Here is a 20567-nt window from a genome sequence, read left to right as displayed (position 1 = left end):
TGCCTTTGTACTCAGGTCAACATGACACCATCCTTCAGAGAAGCCAAGTCACATCACTCACTAGACACAGAGATGATGATATCCTATTTCTTTCCTCGCTTCATGCTCTTCAAACGCTGTATCTCTGACATGCAATAAAACCATCCAACTCTGTCTCCTCACACAACTCATCCACCACAGCCGCATCCCCCACCCAACCTTTAGCCAGCGACCCGAGAGAGAGAGAAGGCTACATACAGTCTTTGTGTAGTACAAACGTCTCTGCGCTGTATAAAAAGCATAGCAAAGAAAAGAAAACAAGAGAAAGAGTTTAGTAGAGAGAACAAAAAAAAAAACCATTCCAATGGCACCCTGACGCCCAGCCCGTGCAATCTCGACTTGACCTGTCCTTCAACACATGTTCTCTTTTTTTCCCTAGTGGTCCTCCACCCTCCAACAGCTCAGGTCTCGAGATAAGTGAAGAAAGAAGAATGTGAATAGCCTAGTAAGAAGGTGTAAAGAAAAAGGGTGGTGGAAATCAACATAGAATAGACAAAAGAGAATCGGGGAGGAGGACTATAACGCGTTCTTGACTCTAGGGGGAACAGGAGGACGACCCGTCTAACGTAGGCCAATAACGCTCATCTCGAGGGTCCATACTCTTCGGATCCAGACCTTGAGCTTGCCTTCGACACCTTCGACGTTTTCGAGCTCGACGCCTTCCCACCAGCATCGTCGTGCGGGCTTGCGCCAGAAGAGGAGGAGCTTTTGCGCCATGCCTACGGCGTTGTTGCCCATCTCGTTGCCGCGAATGTCGCTGCGCAGCCGGGCGAGCGCCAGACTGCAGATGACGGCCTTGTTGGGCTCGCCTGCGCGGTGACCCCATCGGTCGTCGTGGTTGAAGCCGCTAAAAGGTGAAGTCAGTATGGTACACCTGCTTGGACCCGTTGGAGCAAACTCACCCTGCCGTCAACATCTCAATAAGATGGGCCTCGGTGGTACCAGGCTCGTCACTTCGCTTCAAACCGGAAAAGATGCCGTCCTGCTTCTGCAGAGCCTCTGCAGCGGCCCGCTTCACCGCAATCATGTCCAGCTGGCCAATGTCTGGTCGCGGAGGGATGGCGTAAAAGTCCAGGTCCTCGCGGAGCACAATGATGCCGGCTCGCTTAGAGTCGTCGCGCGAGGCCCCCAGAGAAGGCGCATCTTCATCCTGCGACACGCTTGGTGACGGGTCTGTGGGGATCGATTGTGCCACATCCCGGAAGAAGTCAAGCATATACTGCAGAGAAGCAGGGTCGTACTGTAGCACATGTTGGTAAGGTAAACTTTACGGTGATGAGAGAGCATGGGCTTACGTCTACTTGCACGGCATCACCATCCGAGAAACCACCCATGTGTCCTTCAGGGAAGAGTCCGTTGGGGAACAAGGATAGCAATACAAACTCGGGCAAAGTGAGCAACTCATCTCTAGAGAGGTAGAACCTGGTGCCCCTATTTTCAGTTAGTCTCTGCCGCTCGAGTTTGCTGCTTCACATCGCAAGCCTCACCTGAGGTCCATAGCAATCGTCTCATCGGCACCGACATCTCCAATGGTGTTCACAGGCGGCCCGCCCTGCTGCACCTGAGTAATAATACTCGAAGCTCCTCCTGCGGCAGCCATCAGGTACGAGAATGTGAGGAGGGGACTGTCTCCCTCCGAATAAGCCGGCGGCGGTTCTGCGTCGTCGTCTTTGCGACTGGAATCCCCCTTGGTATCCTGGGGAAGTGCGCGCTTGGTCTCTGCGACTGGATCGCGAAAGGCACTGGCGGTCTGGTCCGGGTCAAAAGGCTGCGCTGCTCGCGGGGCGGTAAAAGACTCGTATGCTGGCGCGGCAGAACCTGAAGCTTCTCCTTCGCAGTGAGAAGTGACAACGAAGGTGGTGAACTTGCTGGGACGCTGGTGGGCGTGGTCCGGTGGTGAGGTAAAGAGCGACGAGAAGGGGGGAGGGCGCGAGGAAGAAGCCTCGGAGGCGGGATACTGCGGCGGCGGAGACTGCTCGCGACTCAATAGAATGTGCGACTCGGGTTGTTCGGGGGTCTTGAGGTCTTCGGGTGTCGGCTCGCGATGATGGATTGACGATGTGCGCGTGCTGGGCGTCGTCGATGAGGCGATCGACGGCGTCTTCTTCTCAAACTCCAAGGACACAGATGGTCCGATACCAGCTTCCTGCGGTTCAGACAGTGTGGCGGCTTGTACCTAACGCCAGATCGGCGTACGATGGGAGAGCGCGCGGGCAGATGGATGGGGGGGAGAGAGAGGATGGTCGAGAGGACTTGGTTCACCGATTCGAGGTTGAGGAGGCGAATAACCTAGTGTCGGGGTTGCAACATTAAATGCGAGAGTGCTAGACAAAGCAGGGTGAAGCGTCGGTAGTTAGAACAGTCGAATGGGGCCTCGTTTCCCAGTCAGTAGCTTCTCAGTCGCGCTGTGAAGCTGAATGGCGATTGTGATGTGATGCGTGATTGAGGTTGGTTGGCGAGATGGAGCATGGATTCCAGCACCTCAACCCACGGGACGGGATGGGCAGCACAACCTCAAGGCACAAACACACTCGGCGCGATCCCTCATTCGACGGCTGCTCCCCTGAGCCTGAGCTTGAGCGGAGAGAGGCTCGCTATCCAGCGGGCTCTAGGCTGTGGAACCTAAATTGGAGCCCCGCGGTGCACGGATTCAGCCAATCATAGCGCTCTCCTGCTCGCTAGCAGGGTCCTTAGCCGCCCAGCTTTAGGAGGTGGAGGCGCTAGGGGCGTTGGAGTTGCATGCGCTGGGCTTGGGATGAATGAAGGGGTCGTGATGGATGGTTTCCATTGTCAACAATCAATCACCCTGACCCTGTGTAGTTAGGATCGACATGGCATTTTATCTATGTATCATCAGGCATATATATTCAAGTCCCCAATGCCTTCTTTATGCTCTATTACTGGATATCATTCGCTATCGCTGTCCCCAAAGATCGCCCGAAGCACCTCATCATGAGCCGTCTTTCCCTCCAAAGCCTCATTCTTGTCTGGATTGATAACCGGCTCCGGTTTGGGAGTTGGCGTTGTTCCTGTCGTTGATGGAGCGCTCTCGATGTATTTGGTCTCTCCAACAGGGGCCGCCATGCCTCCCGTATCTTCCATCAGCCCTGGGCCTCTTGAGTTACTTGTCTCCGCTTCCTTGTCTAGTCGAGAGTTCGCCGGTGCCTTGACGTTGAACCGCTTACACAGCAGTCTCGTTGGGTAAAAGTCCTCGACTGTTCGAGTCAGCTTACCATACATGCCAACCTTGGCCGCCTCCTCTGCCGGGTCAGCCGCTTTTGGCTCGGGCTTTGACAGAAGCTCAGCCCCTGTTGACCCGTCTGTTGAAGTGACTGATGGTTTCTTCGCTGTTGTGAAGCGAGATGCCATGAACCCCGTCATGGGCTTGAAAATCCTAGCGCAGTTATAAAACTCGGCTAGTTCCCGCGCGAAATCATCGTCCGCCATTCCTTTGGGCTTGTACGGCAACGGCTGGTTCCCGGTTGCAAAGTGTTCCAAATATGTTCGATAACGTGCCTTTTTCGCCTCGTCGTCTGCGTATGGCCCAGCTGAGCCTCTTGATATTGCTGCAACGGCTGTTTCACGATCCAGCTTGGGTGCTTCGTCCCACAGCGCCTGTTGCTTTTCCTCCTCCGTCATGGCGAAACCTTCTGGCACCTCGCCAAGCCCGGGAGGGAGATCTTTTCTTCCTGACGCAGCAGCCAGTTTGTCGCGCGCCGAACTAGAGATGAAGTCAAACACGGATTTTCCAGGAAGAGCCTTCTCCCCGAGAAGCGCTGCTCTTGACTTGGCATCGTGTGTAGATGCTTTGGCTGCGTCCGCCGTTGACGTGTATGTTGTAGATGTTGCTTGGTTTGTCGGCGCCTTGGAAGATACCCATCCCTCTGGAACAGGAGGCGGTGCATATTCCAACAAGAGGTCAGCCAGATCCTCGGTAATCTTGGCGAGAACAAAACCATCCAGAGGTAAACGCCCATCGTGACAACGACGAAGGCCATTGCCGGCTCGGGCAGTCCTGGAGACAAACACCGGCGCATTCTTCAAGGCTGGATTGACAGGAGCTGCCACCTTTTTGGCCTTTTTCTTCTTCTTGTCGCCTCCAATGACGCGGTTGTACCGAATCTTGGGTCCAATTTCATATGGATCCTCTTCATCAGAGCCATTATCGTTTAGAATGCCCACCCCGATACCGCCGCGTCCAGGCTTGGGTTTTTGTCTACCCGTAGAAATTAGATATGTACTTCGTAAATCGCCGCTTTGGGGTTCCTCGTCGTCATCGTCATCGTCTGCTGCAGCTGTAATTTTGCTGAGGCCCGTCAATTTGGCTTCCCCCTCATGGCCCAGGCCCTTTCGGTCGGTTTTGCGTATAAACTGAATCATCTTTGTGTTGTCGGGGGCGAATAAATGTGTTTCGCCAGCTTCGGAGCTTCCGCCAAGGTCGAGCCGGGCGCTTCTTCGAATCTTGGGGCCAATGCCTTGGCCATCCCTCCAGCCCATCTTCCGAAGCAGCTTCAAGCCCATGGTATCGCCATCAGCTCTGAGTAGTCCCATCAAGCCTCCACTGCCAGCTTCTTGCCCGGAAGATCCAAGACCAGCAAAGGCCTGTGAGGTCTGGAGCTTCTGAGCTTCGGCGGCATCAGCAAGATCCTCCTCGTCCATGTAATCTTCGGGTCGCTGTTGCGCGGGAGCAGCGTCATCTTTGCGGCGGTTACTGCGACTGGAAACAAAGGTTGAAGGGGTCCAACCCTCTTTAGACCCGACCGTGTTGAAGTATCTATCATGAGGTCAGCGCAAGGTCAATCGTACGTGGATGGGTGGTACTAACCCTGCGCTCCATCCTCCAGTAAATGCGCCGTGAAGTCGTTTCCTACCCCTCTCATCCCTCACCTCCTGCTTCCAAATTGGCACAAAGGAGCCATCATCTCGGGCTTCGGGGTCGTCAGGCAGCGGCGTTCCAAAAGTCGCAAAGGGTGCGTGAAGGTCAGCCTCGTAGGTCGCGCGAGAGCGTTTATAGGACATGGGACCGGATATCGGTATAATAGCGCGAATATTATCAGGGCATTGAAAGAGGAATTTCGTTGGCTGTCGATAGCGAAGGCTGCGCAAATGCAGGACAGGGCGTCATTCAATGTGTTTCAACTGATGATGGAGCTGGCGCAAAGGCATCCAATCCATCTGGAGCTGCGACGTCGAAACATGCCTTATCGATAAGGAACAAAGTTCAAGGTCACTTCCCGATGACAAGCGGCCCCTGACACGGAAGCGACAGGGAAGCTCCATGATGGAACCCAAAGAAGCAGCTTCTCATATGCCGCCTCCGAGTTTATTCAACGCCGTGTATGCAAGTGCACGTGTGTGAGACGAGACTTTGAAGGGGATTCATCGTGGCATGACGACGGCACGCAGCTCCAAAGGACGTGTGAACTGTCGTCGCCAATGACGATTCAATAGCTGCCCCTGCTTCTACTGTACCCCTGCTACGAACATGATGACTGGTAACGGAGGTCTCTCCTCCGTGGGTTGGTAGGTACCCGGATAATAATAGTCACGGATACGGGGTCGAAATGTTGTAAATATCTCGGCTTCTTCCAAATAATTCGTCTCATCACATCTGCCGACACGTTGTCCCACTCTACTTCGCCCTTGCCCGTCTCATCTCCGTCACTTGACGGGTCTTTGTCTGGAACTGTGACATTTTTATCCATCCATGCCTCCACTTTCCAGTATCCAGATGAGCCTGTGCTTTGAATGCATCCGTGCAGTATGCAGGGCGACTTGATCTCCCTGAGAAAGCCCTAATAGACGCTCAGGGCAGCGTTGTGTGACGATTTCTCAGATCTACCTGCAAAGGGCTTCTGGTAAAATGGGACGACAACGCAGCAAGGAGATATGGATAGCGGGGATGTGCGTGTCCAAGTGAGGCGTACTCGGTGCCTGAGACGCCATTCAGAGAGGGCCGAGTGGTGTCAAGTCTTGGCAATCCGCCCGGGTACAGTATGAGATGGGTACCATCCACCGAGCAGAGTTCACTGCACTGCGTACAGGACCTGCGATTGTCGCCGTTGGCGGTAACCCGAGACATGGCATCGCATCACATTAGATCGCACCAACGGGGTCAACGTGGGTAGTACGATTCCCGTCTTTGGGCTCACCGGCTGCTCCCTCTGGCAGCCCAAGACTCCCAGACCGGGCTGTCGACATCCAGAGGGGATGAGATCTGTACCCGGTTTCCAGGCTTGACCCCCGTTTCCAGCCCCTCGCCAGCAAGCCACCCAAATTTGCTGCCCTTTGGGACAAGACCATTCAAAGGGAACCAGTCAAACGAGAGGTCCACCTTGTATGCGAGCTGATTTCTCTCACAGCCAACCTGGTCTCCAATCGAGATGCGTACCACCAGGTGACGCAGCGCCCTGGCATACATACATGCGTACGTACAGTCGCAGACGTCGTCGTCGGATGAGGTGCTTGGCGCTGGTGTTGCTGGAAACAGGGAATTGGCCGAGGACGGTGAGCTATCGTGGATCCAATGACGATGATCCCCCAATTGGTCCCTCGACTTCTGAACCATCCCAAGACTTGTTCCGGCTAGACGTCGAGCAACAGCCCGAGTGTCGTCGTCAGGGCCAAGCCTCTAGGGTCCGTTCTTGACCGCGAAATGAAAGTCTAAAATTAAGGGCCAAAAGTCTACGAACAACCTGCAGTGCATCACCTTAAATCACTATTTTTTAACATTTTAAAACCATGATAAAAGCCTCAATAAATTAGTTGGAATATTAAAATTATAATATATATTATATAAATAGCTTAAAATACTTATAGTAGTTTTAAAATAATTTTATTATTATTATTAGATAAGATATAAAGGTAAGAAAATAGAGGAAATAATATACATTTTAAGGCTCTATAATATAGTGGGAAATATAGAGGACTTTAGTGACTTATAGGGGGGCTTAATACAGTGCGACGGAACTCTTTTTAGGGCATTTTCGCACTAAAAAAAAATATATCTTTTTATCTTTAATAATTTATCTAGGCTTAATTATACTATATATAAAAAAAGTAAATAAGCAGAAAGTTAGATTTAGTATTTATTTATAAGAAAAGATTTTTTATTTATTTTATTTATATAAGAATCTTTTCTTAGTTATCTTTTTATATTATACAAATTAGTGGGTTTTATGTGGCGCACTGTTATCTGTTCGCAGACTTTTGGCCCCAAATTTTAGCTGGAGCGAGATGCCTCCACCCCAGAGGCAATAACCGTTGGTGGGAAAGTGGGAGCTAGCGACAAAGTCCCCTGGATGGACCTAGTGAAATGCCAGGCCTGCTGTGCTCCGCAAGGGAGCAGCTCAGCGGGTGCTGTAGCATGTCCCCTGGCACCAAGCTCTCGGCGACTTGGGCCTGTTCAGGCAGATCCTGGGCCTCATGGGCATCCCGGTCAAAGAAAAAAACGAGACACAAGTACAGACATCTTAGCTTATGCTCCCCTAAAGGTAGTCAAAAGAGTATAATGAGAATACATAAAAGAGTTCGAAAGTATTTCCTTTTTATGGTGTTTCTTTGATTATTTTGATATATTTTATTTCCAAAAATTTATCATGTTTATAATGATTCATTCAACCCTCGTCGATGTTCTGGTGTCTCATTTATTTGCGTGATGGGCCATCCCGCTGCACATGCCCGCGGTGACCAAGTCGCCCTTTATCCTCCCACTGGGCTATTTCAGCTGTAAGAGGAGGCCCAGCAGGTCCATCCTTGTTCAGATAGCCCACTAAGAGCTGCCTCTTTTTTTACCCGCCCCCCGACTTGGACCTCCAGGATACTGGAGGTGGATGGGACAGGAACAGGCTGGCTGACATTTACCTATCGACTCTTGTTGGATCCAATGCTTGTCACTTTTTAGATCCCTCGCCTGTGCTGTCTGCTCCGTGCCTTACCTTTTCCCATCCATTTCACTTCTGCATTGTTGGAAACCTGGTTGTTGTCTGTCTGTCTCCCTCCCATCCCGGCAGAGGCGCCGCTGTGACCGTCTTTTTGATATCGACCCAACGTTGCCCTCGAGACCGAGTACCTTGGCCCCTATCGATACCTTACCCATCTGCCCCGGCCTGCTTAGACGTGTCGATACCTTGACTCCGTTATTGGATCGACCTGCCTGCTCCAGGTTCCATCTCGTCTACGCCGCCAGTGTCACCCCCTCGTCGTCACAAGTTACAGAGCATACACCACCAACAGCCAAGGCAAGGAAGCACTGGAATCCAGGGCAGCGCACCGCTTGCTTTGTCTCTCTTGAGTCTCCCCACTGTCGCACCCGGTCAGCAGAGACAAGGACGTTGTCGGCGGTCTGCGACTGCGACTACGTACGGATACGCTCGATTTGCGACTGTCCGTCGCTGCGAACTCGCCCCCTCCCGCAGCGCATGTGGTCGAGCACAGCACACGAAACGACTCACTGCCTTATACAGCACCCCTAAGCCCGAAACCCGGCAGCGTCGACGTCAGCCGTCTCCGCTGCAACAGCAACAGCCATGAGCACACGAACGGCTGCTCTCGCTGATCCCTCTCGAGGCCCGAACCGGAGCTTTTCGACCCGTTCTGCCCGGTCTGGTCGTGCTCCAGCTCCAGGTTTTCCCTCGTCCTCTTCAGCAGCTGCTGCCCCAGCGCCAGCCTCAGCAGGTGCCACGCCCACTACCGCCGCTGGCCCTGGCGCCGCCCACCACCCCCAAGCCCAAGCTCACACCCGCCAACCCTCACACTCACACACGCTCTCGCACTCACAGTCCTACTCCTCCCGCTCCCACTCACGCTCCAACTCCAACTCCAACGCCGCCAACTCGCATCTCCCCCCTCACGGCAGCCATCACCAACGCACCTCTTCTTCCGCCCGCAACTATCAGCCACAGTCCCTTTCGCAAAATGACTACGAGGCCTCGCGCCTAGTCGCCGCCGTCAACGCCCACGCTCAACGAAGCTCCAGCAGAGACCGACAACCCCCGGCCAGGGGCCCCGATCCCTCGCGGGCCCATCGACGGAGCTCGTCTCGATCAAAGAGCAACAACCACCAGAGTCCTCATCCCGAAATGGCTCCCTCGGCCACCACGAGCAATGGCGCCGGCTCCCAGAATGCAGCCCAACCCCAGCAGCATGGCCACGCCGATGCGCCGCCCCGTCCCTCAACTTCCAAGCACGCGAGATCGCGTACCGTCATCCCGACCCAGTCTGGAAAATGGATGCTAGGCAAGACCATTGGAGCTGGCAGCATGGGCAAGGTCAAGCTCGCCCGAAAGGAGGATGGCAGCGAACAGGTGTGTCTTTGGCGTCTTTTGTTCCCGTCGCCCTTCAATTCTTGTTTCATTCCCATCTACCTGCCCCTCTTGTATCAATCGCAAACATCTTGATCAAGCTCTCCCCGCGAATGATACTAATCGCTGCCTGGTGCTAGGTCGCCTGCAAAATCATCCCCCGTGGCTCGACCGATGATGGCCACCAGTCTCGCGCCGACAAGGAGCGCGCCGATCAGTCCAAGGAGATCCGAACTGCCCGTGAGGCGGCCATCGGTACTCTCCTAAACCATCCCCACATCTGTGCCGTCCACGATGTCGTTCGTACCAATCATCACTGGTATATGCTGTTCGAATATGTCAACGGAGGCCAGATGCTCGATTACATCATCTCTCATGGCAAGCTCAAGGAGAAGCAAGCCCGAAAGTTTAGCCGACAGATCGCGAGCGCTCTCGACTATCTGCACAGGAACAGCATCGTTCATCGAGACCTCAAAATCGAAAACATTCTCATCAGCAAGACGGGCGATATCAAGATCATCGATTTCGGTCTGAGCAACCTCTTTGCGCCTCGCAGTCACCTCAAGACATTCTGTGGCTCCCTTTACTTTGCCGCCCCTGAACTCCTGCAGGCCAGGGCGTATACTGGCCCGGAAGTGGACGTGTGGAGCTTCGGTATCGTCCTATACGTCCTGGTTTGTGGCAAAGTTCCCTTTGACGACCAGAGCATGCCTGCGCTACACGCCAAGATCAAGAGAGGTCTTGTTGATTACCCGGCGTGGTTGTCAAGTGGTAGGTGCATGTTATTCATTTTACTCGACTTGTGCTGACCAATCTTCAGAATGCAAGCATCTTCTATCTCGCATGCTTGTCACGGATCCCAAGCAGCGAGCTACCATGCAAGAGGTGCTGAACCATCCTTGGATGATCAAGGGCTTCAACGGTCCACCGGAGAATTACCTCCCTGTCCGTGAGCCTCTGACAACACCCTTAGAGCCAGAGGTCGTACTGGCCATGCAGGGCTTCAACTTTGGCACCCCTGAGAGCATCAACGCACAGCTCACCAAGATTATCGAGGGAGAAGAATACCAGCGTGCGGTGAAACTCTATCAACGAGAAAAGGACACTCCCCCGCCAACCAAGGATGCCGAGAAGAGAAGGCCATTTGGATTTGATTTCTACAAGCGGAGGAACTCTGGCAACAGCCGTGATACTCTGACGGGCCCCAGCTCTGAGGCGCTCCAGATTGGTACCGACCCTATGAATGCCTTCAGCCCTCTCGTGTCTATCTATTATCTGGTAAAGGAGAAGCAGGATCGGGATCATGCCGACATGGCTCATCCGCCAGCAGCGCACTCCCGTGAGCGGGAGAAGGAGAAAGAAAAGGAGAAGGAGAGGGAGCGCGAGAGGGAGCGTGAACGGGAACGGGAGAAGGAGCGCGAGCGTGAGAGAGAAAGGGAGAGGGAGCGCGAACTGCGCGAACGAGAGAGAGCGAAGGAACCAGAGTCAATGCCGGAGATCGCACCACCGCAGGAGGCCCATACTAATGCTGCGGCCTACGAGATGCCTGGCGAGAAGCCCACCGGTGGCCGCACGAGGCCCCGCGCTCGCACACATGGTGAGGACGACATGCCTGAAGTGCCAAAGCCTCCTCCGCCCCCGGAGCCCAAGGTTGAGCAATTCCACAAGAAGGAGGGCACTGCGGCTGGTCTCCTGCGTCGGTTTAGCACGCGGAAGCGTAAGGAGCCTGAGCGACTGGACAAGGACCGGTCCCATCCTCCTGTTGTGCAGGTTCATTCGCCAGCTGAACCCTCACCCCTCGCTCCCCGAAAGAGCTTCAGTATCCGTCGTGGACGACGCGAGCGGGACGAGGCAGCGGATGCGCGATTCCGTTCTGGCAGCAGCCAGCCCCAGACCAGCGAGCTTCTCAGTCCGCCCATGTCTGCTGGCGGTACCAAGGAGTCTCGGCGTGGTGGTGGCCTTGGTCGATCAACAAGTGTCAACTCGGCCGATCTCAGGCGGAGGAAGGATGCCCCAGCCACCAGTGGCTCCGATCAGTCTGTTCTAAACGAGGATTCACTGAGCACACACCGCAGCCACGGGCACAGCCGATCAGTTAGCATGCGGGCCAAGTCGATCGGTCACGCCCGGAGGGAGAGCATCCAACAGCGCCGCATGAGGAGAGAAGCAGCCCAAGAAGCCAACGTGCCTGAAGAGACGGATCAGGAACTCGAGCAGAGCGGTGTCTCCACCGATCGACTGGATGACACCGAGTTGGCGAAGCCGGTATACCTCAAGGGGCTGTTCAGTGTATCAACAACATCGGGCAAATCAGTGCCCGCCATCAGAACCGATATCAAGCGAGTTTTGCGGCAACTCAATGTGGACTACACAGAGATCAAGGGAGGATTCAGCTGCAGCCATTCGCCAAGTATTGACCTCAACAGGGTACAAGACCCTCCCATGAGCCCTGGGATGACACCAGGACACAAGAGGCGATTCAGCTTCGGAGGTCTCATGAGGGGAGACGATCGTGAGCGTGAGCGAGATGAGTTCCGCGAATCGGAGCGACCTCCCACAACGCCTCGAACACCTGGCCGCCCAGACCGCAGCTTCTCCAACTCTGAGACATCGTTTGACAGCATTCCCGGGAGAAGCGGCGGCCAGTCGAGACGGGTGCCTGGAGAGACGAGCACTCAAGTGCAGAGTGATCTTGGGGGAAGCATGGTGTTGGAGTTTGAGATCTTTATCGTCAAGGTGCCACTGCTGTCACTACACGGCATTCAGTTCAAGCAAGTGACGGGCAACACGTGGCAGTACAAGAGCATGGCCGATCATATTCTCCGGGAACTGAGGCTTTGAGGTAGCTGGTTTCGGGACAGACGGAAGCCATACCTGGACAGTTGGACTGGGTATCATCGAGTCGCGACTTGGGACCGGGGCATGGGTTTCTTGGTGGTTGCATAAGAGACGTGCGAAGGCGGACATGATGGCGGTTTTCATTGTTTCAAGCATGGGCGATCATACAGGAAGCACATATAGTATTAATGATTTATAGTGGCTGAGAGACAGGGGCGAGAGTGATGAAGAAGAGGAAGAAATGTAATGGGAGTTTTACGTTGGCCAGTATTTTATCTTGTCTATGTCTCACCAAGTTATGTTATTGTTGGACAGCCACGACGTCGAGTCCAAAGGATGATGGATGACGAGGCTGATGCTTGTCCGACAAGGCTGGCCATCTCGCTTGAGGCATGGCCGCAAGCAGGGCAGTCAAGATGGCATCCATGGACTCGAGTGACCTCCCCGCACTCCAAAACCAGGTAGACTTTGCGCCATCCGCCGCTACAGGGGTACCGCTCCAGGGTCCAAGCTTTTTGTCCTCCAAGTCAGAGGCAAGCTGTCCCGGTTCTTCTTTCCAGAATCTGAGCCCCACAGGCGTCTCAATGAACCAATCATTGTGCCGATTCCCAATCGCTCCTGCCCCAGTCGCAACCACCACCCACCACCACAAACCAACCCGCCAACGACCTTGGGCTTTATCCTTCGACGATAATCCTCCCCTCAGTCGCCTTCAACCTCCAGCATCTCCCATCATCTATATCACGCCCCTCAACCCTCGACAAAGGCTTTCTACACGACGTTCCTTTCTCCTGGATTCCCTCTTTACCTCGCTTTTCTCGAGTACTCGATCCGTCGGCTCTCCACGACGCCTCTTCTGCCCGCACATTGCGCCCTCGACCGACTATCCGCGAAGTGTCCCATTCCTCTCTGCGCCCATCGATCGATCGAGCACCGACCAGGCGTATACACCCGCTGCACATAGAAGCCCGTACACCTCCAACCACGTATACTCAACTCTTCCCTTTCAATCCTCTGAGCGAGAAAAGTCCCGCCCAACATGATGCCCGCGGCGCACGTCTACGGACATCACCAGTTCAATCCCCAGGGCGCCGAGTCGTCCTGGATGCACCAGCAACCCGGCGCGCATCATCCTCATGCCCAGCAACAGCAGCAGCAGGTTGCCGCTGCCGCCGCCGCCGCTGTTCAGCAACAGCAGCACTTTAGCCGTCTGGCTGGCGCGGGTCAGCTGCCCGGCCACGGTCAGGATGGTGGTCACGACAATATCTCAGAGGATAACCGCCGCACCATGGGGTTTATTGCCGACTTGCTCAACGAGAACACCCGCGAGGCTGCCCTGCTGGAGTTGAGCAAGAAGCGTGAGCAGGTTCCTGAGCTCGCCCTCATTCTGTGGCACTCCTTCGGTTCGTATCCAACTCCCACGAGGACTCGATACCAGACAGATGGCTAACTTCGATTGTCCCAGGTGTTATGACCTCGCTTCTGCAGGAAATCATCTCAGTATACACCCTCCTCAACCCCTCCCAGCTCACCGCAGCTGCGTCGAACCGCGTATGCAACGCGCTCGCCCTTCTCCAGTGCGTTGCATCGCACAACGATACCAGGACTCTGTTCCTGAATGGTGCGTCGATATTTAGCTCGATACTGTTGTCTTGGCTCACACGTTGCAGCTCACATTCCTCTCTTCCTCTACCCCTTCCTCAACACGACCTCCAAATCACGCCCCTTCGAATACCTTCGATTGACCAGTCTCGGCGTGATTGGTGCGCTGGTCAAGAATGACTCTTCCGAGGTGATTAACTTTCTCCTCACAACAGAGATCATTCCTCTGTGCCTGCGCATCATGGAGACAGGCTCGGAGCTTAGCAAGACCGTGGCCATCTTCATCGTCCAGAAGATCCTTCTCGACGACAACGGTCTCAACTACATTTGCGCGACGTATGAACGATTCTACGCGGTCGGCACTGTGTTGAGCAATATGGTTGCTCAGCTCGTCGAGTCACAGACGGCGCGACTGCTGAAGCACGTTGTTAGATGCTTCCTGCGGTGAGTTGGATAGTTATTGTATGATGTGTACGTGGTTACTAATGATGCCTCGTTCAGACTCAGCGATAATGCCCGAGCACGTGAAGCTCTTCGCCAGTGTCTCCCCGAGCCCCTTCGGGATGCGACCTTCTCGTCGGTTCTCCGTGACGATGCTGCAACCAAGAGATGCCTCGCTCAGCTCCTCATCAACCTCTCGGACAACGTGGTTGACCCTGGCCCAGGTGGCGTTAACAACATGTGAGGCAGAAGCCAAGTCGCCAAACCTGGGAGAGCCTCCCAACTGTGAAATACCCATTGTGCATTGATACGGCGATATAGGGAGGACGGATGGGATTGTTTTTATCATGACATTCTAGGAAAAGCAAAGGGGACGGATCAAAAGCATCTGATACCCGCAACCCCTCCAGCTCGATGCGCCAGAGAACCAGCATACCAGCATAGCCCCCGAGCTGGTACTCTCTTTCAAGTGGCCGCGGACGGTTACGGGACTTGCATTCTGTTTCACATACCTCGGAACTGGGTCCTAGGGCCTTATATTATCCTGTTGCATAGCGACAGGGACATGTGCATTACCTTTTTTATTTCGTTAGTCGGGTTGTCTTGGTCGCCGAGGGCCAAGTTTGTATCATCTGTGGACACTTAGTAGATAGGTCTGACCCGGAGGCACCAAGGAAGGTCTCGCTCGAGAGGTGAGGCGGAGGTGGCCTTGGAAAGAAGCACAGGTCAGTCAGCTGGCAGTGGGCTATGAAGGGGGCAACGGATAGATAGTTGGGGGCATATGGGAGGTCCTGACATTCCTGGTTTTGGGGTGTTTTAGGCGTTGGATGGGATGTCATGTCATGCATCAGAGTCACGGTGTTTGTTAGGTATAGGAGTGCTTATAGTATGGAATTGACATTTAAGATGAATGAATTGTGTGTATAATGTGTAGTGTGTAGTGTGAGACTGGAGTGCCAAAGTGGTGGCTTGAGTTATACCATGGCTATTCTGAAACCCTCTAACGGCTGACAGTTGTCACGTCCAATTCATATCACTCAAGAGCGTTGTATGTTGGTTTATGGTAGTCATGTAAGACGTATAATTTGGTACAATAATATCAAGTTGCTACATGGTTCTCATCTCAGGCTTGCTGACTTCAGTCTTGCTGACTCAGGGCGAGGAGTACTTGTATCCGTACTGCTCCTTGGCCTTGTCGACCACCTTCTTCAACTCATCCCTCTCCTTCTGTACCTTGTCGCTTACAGGATCCAAGCCGGTGGGCTTCTTCTCCCCGCTCGGCAGTGCAAGACCCCGACGCACAGCCGGCCTCTCGAGCAGACGGGCCAGCCACTCCCTGACGTGGGGGAACTGCTCCCACGAGATGGTGGACCGAGGGAGGCCGTTGACCCAGCCGACCATGGCAATGTCGGCGATGGAGTAACGGCCCCGGTCCGGTCCTACGACGTAGTCACGCGAGGAGAGGCGGTCGTTGAGGATCCCGATGAGGCGCTCCGTCTCACCTACGTAGCGCTGGATTCCGTAGGGGATGACTTCCTTTGCGTTGAGGAAGTGACCTGCTTGGCCCATCCTGTTGGTGCAGTGTCAGCAGGTTACTCTATATATAATGCTTTTGGCGTGTGGCAGTGAAGTGACTTACATGGGTCCGAGTCCGCCATGCTGCCATCCAATCCACGACTCGGCACGGGTGTAGTCATCGTCGTCAATCTTGAAGGAGAACTTGTGCTCAGGATCGTACTTCCTGGTCAGGTAGCTCAAAATAGCATTGCCCTCGAACACGGCGAGGTCGCTGTTGTCGTGGTCGACCAGGACCGGGATGCGGCCGTTGGGGTTGAGGGCAGTGAACCACGGCTCCTTCTGGATGTTCTGGCTGATGTTGACGGCCTGCATGGTGTAGTCCTTGCCATAGGCGTCCCGCAGCTCCTCAAGGAGGACGGTGGCTTTGACGCCGTTGGGGGTGCCCCAAGTGAGGAGCTCTATGCCCTTGGAGGCGATGAGGCCAGTGGGACGAGACATGGTAGAGTAGCTACGGAGGATGAAGGGTTTAACTCCGAGGTGTCTGAGTGGAAGCTTTGATGCTAGAGATGGGTAGAGAGAGGAGATGGACATTAGAGAGTGACGTCTTTGGTGGCGTTTGCTTTATATTTACTTGGAAACCTACTTGCAGAGTTTGCATTCATCAAGTATCGATGTATAGAAGAAGCCATTGTGTTCCAAAAACACGCTTACAGAGCAGATAAGATGCAGGCAGTATAACAAATCAAGTCCGATACTTCGGCTTTTTCGATCAAGTTGAATTACCAAATATGCGCGCGGTTCGGTGGAATAGGTACAGCGAAGTTATTCCAAATTGCCCATTACTCAGCCAGATTTTGGGCGCGGAGAAAACTGGATGAGGTAATCAATGTGATAGAGAATCACAGACGCAGACTAGCCCAGCGGGCGCAAGGGGAATGATTGAAACACTGGGTCAGGGCTAGATCCGATGGATGGGAACTAACACGCGGGAACGGGAGATTTCCCCCTCGAGAGTTTCATGTTTATTATTCGAGGGTTGATTCCTTTGATGAATCGTTAAGGACACTCCTTGAAGGAAACTGCTTAACATTCCTTGGATGAGTATATTGAGGCTCAGTGGGCAAGGGTATGGTAACTACAGTTCAAAACAGATAAATGGAGCGATTGGGATGAAAGGAGGCGGTGCATGTTATATCCATGGCACGAAGGATTCGTCTAGTCGAGTCACGCACCTATAATCAATGCGTAAAAAGATTTTCCGTGACCCTGGCGGTGATCGTCTGGTTTAATGTTTACTTGGTTGTGGAGAGGGGACATCCAATGCAGACAAGATGATCGTCAACGACCATGCCATAACAGTTAATCTAAACGACGACTGCCTACAGAGAAACAGATTCAACGTGTGATAGCCTCACCCTTTGACCTAATACAAACTGTGGTTACGACTTCTTCAACGACAAAGAGAAAACGCCTCAGTTGCAATGTTGCATCACAAATAGCCCGGTCTCGACCATCAATTACCCTAGAGAACTACGTCACTATCATGAGGGCAAAGACCTGGGCGCATGGGGTGCCAGCTTTCGCAAGCGATTGGGTTCTGACTCGGCTGCGGAGCGCCCGCCTCCCCTTGAACCAAGCCAGGTTTGTCTACTTGATCGAGTTGCCGTCTTAGCCAGTGTGTGTATCTTTCCCCCGCATCATCGTCGTCGTCATCATCGTTCAAGTTGCAAAGGACATCTACGTCAAGAGGAAACGGTTCGATTCGCATACGCCTTTTGGGGGCCGAGAAGAGGATCAAAGGGACAAGAGACAAAGCAAAAAAACAAGGAACGAGATTAAACAGAGGATCAGAAGCAGAAACCGACAGGGTTCGGAGTTGAGGGAGTGACGTCTCCTGCCGCAGAGCCGTTAACTCCATCGCCCGGCCCCAATCTAAACTCCATCTCTCTCTGTCTTCCCCACCTGGGGGCCTGGGGGACCGTATTCCGTATCGTATCGTATCGTATCGCGTCGTCGTAATTTAGCCCCAGGAGAAGCTCTTCGCGCCGCTGATGGAGGCCGAGAGAGAGATCTTCACATGTCCCCTAGGTACAAGTCCCCTCCAGGGTCGGCAACCATCCGTCCGCGGAGGCGCTGGGCGCGGGTGCGACGGCCTCTAGCTCGGTCCCCTCCGACGGCGTTGCGCCCTTGGCTTTGCATCTTTGACGAAGGGACCAGATCTCGTTCGAGCCTCTTTAGCCTTCCGGCCGAAGCCAGAGGCTACCGCGCCGTCGGGGGCGAGCGAGCCTGCGCACCAAGAGTTGTGCTATCTTTGGGATAATGGAGGGGAGGAAAGGCTCGAGATTGTAGACATTCGATTCGTTGGATCGTACGAAGGGGGGATGGGATTGCTCGAGGCGGGAGGATTGGTAATCGGGACAGCCCTTTCTGTCTCTTGCTTAGCCTGGAGAGTCACTGACGACGACAAGGCGTCTGTCTGTTAAAACCTTGGGGTCATTTTGCGCAGTCAGTCAGTTTTAGTCAGTTACCCTGTAGCAAAATATGAGGGATGGATGGATGCCACAATGACGATGAAAGACAAAGATAGAAACCGCGTTGAGTCAGTCAAGCCAGCTTGCCCATCTCCCCGCAAGACACGGGACGGCGGCACCACATGTGAGGCGTCGATAGCCTCGCGGCTGGCTGAATACCGCACGGGGGACATCGTGATGTGGTCTCGAGATGCCTCGTCGGCAACCCCGAAGACGGGCAGCAACAACACGGCACAAGGCAGAATCCAACCATCCAGCTATCCATGCGAAGCGAATGCGGGAGAAACGCAAGCAGGCAAAGTACGGGCTCGGCAATGTAGAGGTGTTGCGAGTGTATACGACGACACGGGGGAACGTTTGTTCACGGCATATTGTTTTGATGCCGAATGGATGCGAGAGAAGAGAGGAGCAAAAGTGCAACAAGAGACAAAAATCACACGCTCATTCTTCCTCTCGCAAGGTCTTTCCTTGACAGGATCCATTGACCGAGGGTTGAAAACAGTCATTGAGCCCGACCTGAATACGCACAGCGCCCATCTCCGATGCACGACGTTGACAGTGTCTTGATGCTATACAAGCAACACCAACAAGTCCAACCAACAAGCAAGGGGTGTCGACCAGCCTGTCGGCTACGACTCGGCGAGATTCCCCATGCGGCTGCTGCTACTTCTCTGCTTCGCTGCCAAATTCTCCAACGTCGCATCGCGTTTTTTTGGGTGGATGGCAGATTGGGCAAGCAACTGAACAAGGCCCCCCAGTCCCCACCTGCGCTTGGCACGCCCGCCAGAGAGAAGCTCTTGGGTCCTCCGCCTTTTCACCACTGTAAACCACCTTCTCCCACCAAGAACTGGCGGACGTCGGGACCCCGGCTCTCTTCTGGGGGCTCCACAAGAAGAGGGGCGGCGGCGGGCGGGGATGATCGTTTGGACAAGGGTGTGTGTCGTGGTGTGTGTGTGTGTGGGTGGGCGCAGAGAGAGAGGCAGGGGCATGAGGCTGGAGTGCGAGGTCTTGGCTTTTGTTGTTGTTGTGCGCGAGCGAGCGTGCCAGGCGACTGAGACATGCTGCAACAGGGTGAAATCCAGCGCTGGGAGCCCAGAAAGTCGGGGTGACTCTCTTCCAATCGCAACGATCCCCAGTGGCTCGGCCGGGAAAAACGTGGCGGAGCTGCATAACGATATCGATGCACACGCCTTTCACTCTACAACTGTACAGTACTGTACTGATCTCTATCATCGCTGCCTTGCTGCTGCTGCTGCTCTCCCCCGCTGTCTCAGTCCGGAAATCAGAGTTCCTCCCGTCCCCCCGTTTGAAAATCCCCCATTCCCATTCCCGCCCGCAGAGCCCACCCACTAAGTGGCTGCCTTATCGGGGGCCACATCCCCAGAGAAGAAGTCCAGCTCCGAAGCCATGAAATGCTGCTTTCTGTTTCTCTTGTCGCATACATGTGAAACCTGTGATGCGATTCTCAACAATCCGCCATTGGATTGGTCGCCAAACAAGCTCTGCTGCGGGCTGTGCCTTGCTGCTGCTCATCAGTTGAAGATCACCCGGTGTCGTCACAGCCAAGTGTCGAGCAGACGCTAGACCTTAACAGGTGACACCCTGCGCTACAGTAGACATCCATTGATTGCCCGTTTCGATTCCCAACTTGTTCTTTGTTATTAATCAAGATTAGGGTCTTTTCTCTTGCTCTGCGGCGCAGCTGGTTACGGTACCCAGAATCCTCGTCCTGGACAACGTGACCTTCACCGGGATGGATCCGTATCCTTAACATTTGCTGTTCCGAAGCCCCCAGTCCAAGGCAACTTTCTGCGAGATAAAACGGGGGGAAGCCAGGGGGAGCGAGCGGAAAAAGGCTGGGTCGAGTGAACAACGGCCGGGGATGAGCTCTTGAAATGGTGCTTCGGAATCTCGACCAATCAGAGCGTGGTCCCACTATTCTCCGTTCAGCCCTACGGAGTACCATCCAGAACAACGTCCCCTTGCTAGCATGGACGTCTGGCGCCCGCTTCCACTGTGACAATTCTGCTCTTTAGGCGCCAAGCAAGGCAAGGCATGGCAGGGCTGGGGTTCTTGAAACTTGACATCTCGAATACCCTCAATTGGATCCACGCCGATGAGCTTCGGCCTGTCCACCTCGGACTCGACAACTGATAAAATACAACAACAAGAATACGACAGCTTCTAGGGGGACCTTGTATTATCATGGGTATCAACGACTTGTACAAGGCAAGGCAATGCATGCAACCCCCATCGGGGACCTGCAACTCGCAATCTGTATGGATGCACCGCGTCG

The 20567-nt window shown here is 54.1% G+C and overlaps 4 protein-coding genes across 4 annotated transcripts; 2 read left to right on the top strand and 2 right to left on the bottom strand.

The window, feature by feature from the left end:
* Window positions 1-600: 600 nt before the first annotated feature.
* Window positions 601-5058, bottom strand: NCS57_00298500 (G-patch domain-containing protein; the record flags this gene model as incomplete). The annotated part of the gene is made up of 6 exons (XM_053053002.1): window positions 601-886; window positions 942-1279; window positions 1335-1470; window positions 1527-2185; window positions 2986-4813; window positions 4865-5058. The coding sequence occupies 6 exons, from the start codon at window positions 5056-5058 to the stop codon at window positions 601-603; spliced, it is 3441 nt and encodes a 1146-aa protein (XP_052918248.1).
* Window positions 5059-8567: 3509 nt separating this feature from the next.
* NCS57_00298400 (Non-specific serine/threonine protein kinase) lies at window positions 8568-12182 on the top strand (the record flags this gene model as incomplete). Its single annotated transcript, XM_053053001.1, has 3 exons — window positions 8568-9344; window positions 9482-10112; window positions 10162-12182. 3 exons carry the CDS (start codon window positions 8568-8570, stop codon window positions 12180-12182), a joined length of 3429 nt encoding a protein of 1142 aa, XP_052918247.1.
* Window positions 12183-13218: 1036 nt separating this feature from the next.
* On the top strand, window positions 13219-14466 carry NCS57_00298300 (Cell differentiation protein rcd1; the record flags this gene model as incomplete). The annotated part of the gene is made up of 4 exons (XM_053053000.1): window positions 13219-13582; window positions 13645-13800; window positions 13850-14225; window positions 14283-14466. The coding sequence occupies 4 exons, from the start codon at window positions 13219-13221 to the stop codon at window positions 14464-14466; spliced, it is 1080 nt and encodes a 359-aa protein (XP_052918246.1).
* Window positions 14467-15374: 908 nt separating this feature from the next.
* Window positions 15375-16429, bottom strand: NCS57_00298200 (uncharacterized protein; the record flags this gene model as incomplete). Its single annotated transcript, XM_053052999.1, has 3 exons — window positions 15375-15792; window positions 15862-16300; window positions 16384-16429. 3 exons carry the CDS (start codon window positions 16427-16429, stop codon window positions 15375-15377), a joined length of 903 nt encoding a protein of 300 aa, XP_052918245.1.
* Window positions 16430-20567: the final 4138 nt, after the last annotated feature.

Source organism: Fusarium keratoplasticum, chromosome 2 (genome assembly GCF_025433545.1).
Source record: "Fusarium keratoplasticum isolate Fu6.1 chromosome 2, whole genome shotgun sequence".
NCBI classification, from domain to species: Eukaryota; Fungi; Ascomycota; class Sordariomycetes; order Hypocreales; family Nectriaceae; genus Fusarium; species Fusarium keratoplasticum.
The sequence above is the reverse complement of the archived record's forward strand: the minus strand, read 5'-3'. Positions and strand labels throughout refer to the sequence as shown.